General features: G+C 42.7%; 1 protein-coding gene across 1 annotated transcript; it reads left to right on the top strand.

Annotated features, from left to right (window-relative positions):
• The first annotated feature begins 528 nt into the window (after positions 1-528).
• LOC147447848 (endoglucanase 9-like) lies at positions 529-6939 on the top strand. Its single transcript, XM_086523661.1, has 7 exons — positions 529-1540; positions 2426-2721; positions 3428-3634; positions 3968-4219; positions 5391-5526; positions 5752-5924; positions 6368-6939. The coding sequence occupies exons 1-7, from the start codon at positions 1174-1176 to the stop codon at positions 6767-6769; spliced, it is 1833 nt and encodes a 610-aa protein (XP_086379787.1). The 5' UTR covers positions 529-1173; the 3' UTR covers positions 6770-6939.
• The last annotated feature ends 256 nt before the right edge of the window (positions 6940-7195 follow it).

A 7195-nucleotide genomic window follows, 5' to 3' on the forward strand; every position in this document is an offset into this window, starting at 1 on the left:
TCTGCCCAACACCAGCCTCCTAGAGAACCTTCTGATGAGTGGGGAACGGCTTAGGAGACAATGATAGAGAGAGTCCTTACACCGTCGAGCAAACCCTAATGGATCCTTTATTATGTTGTGACACATACCATCTTGTTCTCACTTCACATGTAAGAAGAACTTCGAAGAGAAGAACGTAGTAGGAACAATCGGACGAGTCTTGAACTCAGGACGTGTTAGGGAGTCTTCACTGGTAGGCCATGTCGTGAGTCTCACCTAATAATAAGACACACCAACACACTAACGAACGGACTACTGGCTAGTGACGGTAAGCGAGTGCTAAGTCCTCGACGTCACCGGCTGGTGCGGAGGGGCAGGGTTGTTAGAAGGTCGAGAGAAGAGAAGGTAGCCGGTCATAATCAAGGGGAGGGCCATTGTTATGTTCATCACCGACCCTTTCTTTGTGAGAGGGGCCAGCAATATATATACCTTATACATGCACAATTATTGCATTTATTGATTTTTCTTTTTTGTGGGTTTGATTGTTGAGATCTCTCTCTCTCTCTGTGTGTGTGTGTGTGTGTGTGTGGGGCTAAACTCACAAGCAAAGGTACCCAAATAAAGGCATTATTGCAATGTGGGTTGCCTGCACACAGAAGCAATTTCTAGCTTAAGCACAGCTTTCACTTTATTTGAATAATTCTCATTGTTGGCTTTCTCCCTTAGCTCAATGTGTAGAACTCAAGCTTACAGACCCCTCTTGCTTGTGCTTATAGTAAGCTTAGTTCTACCACATTAGCTTGGTGGGTGCCTCAATATACCAATGCTGAAGGCCGGTTTAGCACATTGATTTCATGCTTTAATCCTCCATATCACATTTGTCAGAGGATTGGATCTGTTGCAGAGAATGCCCATATAGCACATTCTGCACTGTGCTTTTGCAGTGAATTGTGGATCCGACCGCGAGATCGTTGCTGTTTATGTGACGATCTGTTGTAGCCATATCCTTCATTTCTTGTATGCTAGTTCCCCAATTACATAGACAATAAGGCTTGACACATTGTTCCATGCATCCATACCCATAACCAGCAAATGCATTGTAGATCTCTCATCCGTCGAATCAGACTCTCTTCGCTATCATCGGACGGAAACGCTCTGTGTGTGTAGCCTGTCCAACATCCTATATCTATCAAGATGCATGCTCATAATGCCTGGGGCGGCTCCTTCGACGTTTCCATGGACTCGGCAACGGACGATGACAGAAGCCGGAATATGGATCTCGACCGGGCATCGCTCGCGAGACTTGAAGAGACTCACCAAAGCTGGCTTTTGGGACCTGCAGACAAGAAGAAGAAGGACCAACAGGTGGACTTGGGATGCATGCTATGTAGCAAGAAACTGTTGAAGAAGATTGGATGGGGCGTGCTAGCGGTCGTGGTGTTGATAGGCATCATTGTGATGATAGTGAAGCTAGTGCCCCACCGTCGTCCGCCTCCCGCTCCCGAGGACGAGTACACTAAAGCACTCCATAAAGTGCTGATGTTCTTCAATGCTCAAAAGTGTAAGTGTTTTTCTTGTCTTTGAGAGTTGTTTGTATGATTGAAATTTGATTTGGTACCAGACGATTGGTTTTAGGTGTTCCTCTTAATGCTGTAATTTGTTGGCATTGGCAAAGGTTAGGGTGCTACATCCCTCACAAGAAGTTTTGGACATATTCTCACAATAATTCCCACATTATGACTTAACGCAACATCATGAGCTTCTGTGAGGGAGGCACGGGCATACCTAGCTAGGTACGATTGGGGGCAGGGGACCACCGGCCTGGTGGGGGGGCCGGGGGTCCCCTGCCCCCAATCGTACCTAGCTAGGTATGTGGTGCCTCCCGAGCAGAAGCTCATGATGTTATGCATTGTATGAAAAACACTGAAAAAGTCTCCCTTTTCCTACATGAAAAAATTTCTAAATCTTCTTGTGATCCCTGTTGGCATGGATTCTTATCCTGTAACACAAAGCCTATTGATCTCTAAATTATGACTAAAACCATGTATGTATACCTTGCTTTGTATGAGATATATTGAAAGAGAAAAACTTATCTTTGCTTGTCCAACACACCAAGAGGCCTACACAAGTGGAGGCCTACACAAGTGGGCAACCAAATCGGCCTCTGGCGCTATTAGCCACGTTTCGTGGTCAATGAAGGGCACAATCACCATTATTGTTAACTAAATTCGGTTCTGATGAAATGTTGTCAATTCTTCATTCAACTGATCCATGTATGCTTGATTCTCTTCCTCTCAAGAGAATGCCCAACTTTAGGTTTGACGCATCCCCCGCCCTTGCAAAGTTTTGTTGCCATTTCACACCGACTTGTCAGTCCCGTGTTGCACATCTTCATGTTTTTAACCTTGTTTATTCAGCTTTTTGACTGCTTTTTTTCGGCTTTCAGCTGGCAAATTGACAAAGAGCAATAACATAACATGGCGTGCGAGTTCAGCATTGCATGATGGTGAGCCAAATGCCGACTTGTCTGGGGGCTACTATGATGCTGGAGACAGCATCAAGTTTGGCTTTCCGGGGGCCTTCACCATCACCATTCTCAGCTGGAGTGCAATTGAGTATAAGGACAAGTATGAGGCTATGGGAGAGCTTAATCATGTGAGAGACCTTATCAAGTGGGGCTCTGATTACATCCTCAAGACCTTCAACAAGTCAGCTGACTCCATCTCCCAAGTCTATGCTCAGGTTTGCTCATATTCTTACATTAATTTAAGAGAATTGAGAATGAGTTGAATTGAACCAAATGCTTATTGTGTATGCATAAGGGTGATCCTCTTTATGGCCACCGGGTGGCCGTAGTTGAGGTTTTACCCATTGTCGTATGGTCGTGCATGTAAATGCCATACTTTGGTACTCCCATTGTGCGTTTGAACCTTAACTCTTTTGTAAAGCTTAGGGCTTTGAACTTTACACTCCTGTTTATGGCCAACAATGAAAGCAGTCTCAATAGAGTATGTAAGGAATTTCCTGGAGTGAAACGTTCAAAGCCCTAAGCTCTATGCAATGGGTACCAAAGCTTAAGGCTTTGAACCTCACATTGGAGTGAAAGGTTCAAAGCCCCAAGCTTTGGTACTAGTTGCATAGAGCTTATGGCTTTGAACCTTACACTCCATGCAGTTCTTTACATATTCTATTGAGTCTTCTTTCCTTGCCCGCCACCGATACTGTACCAAAATGTAGAGCATCCTCTATCCCTCTCTCATAACAAAGAATGGTGTTTTTGTATTTGCATGGGCAACTGAAAATGTGACATGTGAATGTGCATGTATGTGTGTATTCTTTTCAGTTTAATTGGCATTGATGGCCTTACAAAAGGCCATTGATTAATGATCATGCACATCTAGTTTCAATTGCTTGGAGCATCTTTTGATATATAATGACATCTGAACAGGTCGGGGCCGGGAACACAGCTACAAGTTCGGATAACAACGATCATAGTTGCTGGGAAAGACCGGAAGACATTGACTACGACAGACCAGCTGTTACATGTGGAGCATGCTCTGACCTTGCTGCTGAAATGGCAGCAGCCTTGGCAGCTGCCTCGATTGTATTTAGGGACGAGCGAAAATACTCACAGGAGTTGGAGCATGGGGCAAAGGTATGGCAAGTTCAGGGTTTTGGCTTTGCATGGAAAGTATCCTAGGTAAGACTGTACAAGAAGCTTGATTTTCCTCATTTGCAAAGGCTCAAGGTATTTTGGGCATTGCATCAAAAAGGAGTCCTAAGCATAATTCATGAGTCTCTACAAAAGGGCTAGTTTTTCTCATTTTAATTTGATATTGCACGTCACATTAAAATAATCTGAGTAAAATATGAGAATCAAAAGAGAAACTATGAAAAATATAGCTCAAATTTTACAAAAGCACATAAAGGAATTTTGTATGTTTAGGAAAATGATTACAAACTCAATTGTTTTGGCTTTATTTTGCAGGTATTATTTGACTTTGCAAGAGGGCCACGTGGTAGATATAGTGCAGTAGTGGAGGATGCTGCACTATTCTACAATTCTACTGGCTATTGGGATGAGTATGTGTGGGGAGCTACCTGGTTGTATTATGCAACCGGTAACTCCACTTACCTCTTGCTGGCCACCAATCTCCAACTGGCCACGCACGCTGGTGGCATCGATAACTCACTTGACAATCGTGTTTTCAATTGGGACAATAAGCTCCCAGGAGCACAGGTAGTCTCTCTCTCTCTCTCTCTCTCTCTCTCTCTCTCTCTCTCTCTCTCTCTACACAGGTCTTCAGTTTAAGGCCATCTTCTCGACAATGTTGGAATATTAAACCCCCTGCCCCCCCCCCGCTCCCCCGGGGCCCCCAAAACCAAAAAAAAAACACACACACAAAAGTTAACACATGTAAAAAGGTAAGTTAATCACCACGCAAATGCATTCTCATCTCGATAACCACCTTATATAAAGGTTTTCAAATGTACCTTTTGACAACACTCTTCAAAGTAATATTGACATCAACGTAAGCACACTAACAAAATCTTACATAATGCGCTCTCTCTCTCTCTCTCTCTCTCTCTCTCTCTCTCTCTCTATATATATATATATATATATATATATATATCTCTTGAGCATAGAGAGTCACTTATCAACTCCACACCTCTCAGATGATATGTTTTTTTGGTCCCATAGGTCATATTGGACCTTCGAAGACAATAATGAAATCTCTCTCTCTCTCTCTCTCTCTCTCTCTCTCTCTCTCTATGCTCATTTCCACAATTTTTGAGCATCGAGAGTCACTTACCAGCTCCACACCTCACACATGATATGTTTCTTTTGGTCTCATAGCTCATATGAAATCTCTCTCTCTCTCTCTCTCTCTCTCTCTCTCTCTCTCTCCACGCTCATTTTTACAATTCTTGAGCATCGAGAGTCACTTATCAATTCCACACCTCCCACATGATATGTTTCTTTTGGTCTCGTACGTCATATTTGACCTTCGAGGACTAATGAAATCTCTCTCTCTCTCTCTCTCTCTCTCTCTCTCTCTCTCGCCTTTGTTTGATCAATGTACATGTTTCAGTAAACACTAAGGAAATAATTTCATGTTTATCAAATTAACATATAGTTTGAAGGTTTTAGTAAAGGGGTATCAAAACATTATTATCTTCATTAAGTACCACCACAAAAGCATAAAAGGCTCAAGGTGTAATTTGTTGAGGGAAAATAGAAACTCAAGATTAAGTAATCTTTGCTTCAAAGCTTGGAACAAATTATGCTAAAACTTTTTTTTTTCTTGCAAAACTCACAATTATTAAGAACATTAGAAATATACGCCAACCTCAAGCTCAGACCGAGCTAAAACTTCAACAATGGTTTAATTTTCATGTCATGTATGTAGCTAGTGTTGACACGGTTACGATTGATGATGAACCCGGGCTTCCCTTACGAGAATGTACTCAACCTCTTCAACAACCAAACGGACATGGCCATGTGCTCCTACTTGCCACAATTCAAGGCCTACAATGTGACAAAAGGCAAGTGATGAAGTATTGAAAAAGTTGAATATGTCTCAACAAAAATGGCTATTAAGACTAAGTTTTGGTTTTGCAAATGAATGTTTTTGAGCTACGGGCATACATTCATAGTGGGTATGTGTTTAAGAGCAAAAGGATAAAATGTGATCTCACTCACACACTCACTCTCTCTCTCTCTCTCTCTCTCTCCCCCCCTCTCACATGTAGATGTCATAATGTACACAGGGGGGCTTGTGCAATTGAATAGGGGGCGACCTCAACCTCTTCAGTACAATGCAGCAGCGGCATTTTTGGCTGCATTATATGCAGACTATCTTGTTGCAACAGATATCCCAGGTTGGCACTGTGGACCAACGTTCTTGAAGACCACTGATCTACGGAATTTTGCTCGCTCCCAGGTACAAAACTGTGTGTGTGTGTGTGTGTGTGTGTGTGTGTGAGAGAGAGAGAGAGAGAGAGAGAGAGAGAGAGAGAGCATTCATCTTTGAGAGAGAGAGAGAGAGAGAGAGAGAGAGAGAGAGAGAGAGAGAGCATTCATCTTTGGTGTTTGTTTAGACTGATTACATGACAAGAAGTATTAAGACAAATTCCCACTATAATTCCCACATTACATGTGAAGACGACATCATGATCTGCTCCGAGGGAGGGATTGCATGCTTAGCTATGTGTGGTTGGGGAGTAGATTATGATGTTGAACACTATAGGGAAAGATATGGAGAAATGAGCTCCTTTTCTACTTGGAAAAATGTCAAAAACTTTTTGTTAAAATATATTAGGTGAAGAGAGAGAGAGAGAGAGAGAGAGAGAGAGAGAGAGAGAATTTTCTAAAATGTTTTTTTAGATTGACTATATATTGGGTGACAACCCCAACAAGATGAGCTACGTGGTGGGCTATGGCAAGCGATATCCAACACATATCCACCATAGAGGCGCGTCTATTCCTAGCAATGTGGGTTCAAGAGGATGCACCACAGCACTTAAGTACAGGGATACCAAGTCACCCAATCCGCACGTGCTTGTGGGTGCCATGGTGGGTGGGCCGGACTCCCACGATCGCTTTTCCGATGTCCGAACGAATTACAACTTCACAGAGCCCACCATTGTTGGCAATGCGTTTTTAACTGCTGCTTTGGTTGCTCTCTCTGGTGGTGATGGTGGAAGAATTGACTCTAATAGTTTGTTTTCTGCAATCCCTCCTTTGTTCCCTCCTGCACCTCCACCTCCAGCCCCTTGGAAACCTTGAGCCCTTTTTATCAATTTTGATGTGACCTTACAATGATGCCTTTGTATTAGAGCGCACATTCAAGGTCAAAACACATGGTAAAGAGCAAAACCAAGTCACACTGTAAATCAAATCGGATGCTTATGTTTCTAGCTTGTAAATTCAATTTTCAAGTGCTTTGTATGTCCCAATGTTCTATTTTTGTTGGTTATAGTCACATGGACTATATGAATTATGAATTCTCTCTCTCTCTCTCTCTCACACACACACACACACAGACACTGGCGCGCGCGCACACACACACACACACGTGCATGTGCACGCACACACACACACATGTATTTATGTATGCATGTTTGCTTGTGTATGTATATATAAATATAAATACATATATGTATATATGTACACATCACGTTTTTCAATCTTGGAGTTGGGTCTCCCATTGGA

This window comes from Adiantum capillus-veneris, chromosome 11 (genome assembly GCF_014529385.1).
Source record: "Adiantum capillus-veneris isolate H3 chromosome 11, ASM1452938v2, whole genome shotgun sequence".
NCBI lineage: Eukaryota > Viridiplantae > Streptophyta > Polypodiopsida > Polypodiales > Pteridaceae > Adiantum > Adiantum capillus-veneris.

Excerpts from the sequence above, each read along its gene's own strand:
- LOC147447848 (XM_086523661.1), top strand. The coding sequence starts at position 1,174 with ATGCATGCTCATAATGCCTGGGGCGGCTCCTTCGACGTTTCCATGGAC. Across the intron at positions 1,541-2,425 it reads GTTCTTCAATGCTCAAAAGT|CTGGCAAATTGACAAAGAGC; the intron begins GTAAGTGTTTTT and ends TTCGGCTTTCAG. Across the intron at positions 3,635-3,967 it reads AGTTGGAGCATGGGGCAAAG|GTATTATTTGACTTTGCAAG; the intron begins GTATGGCAAGTT and ends TTTATTTTGCAG.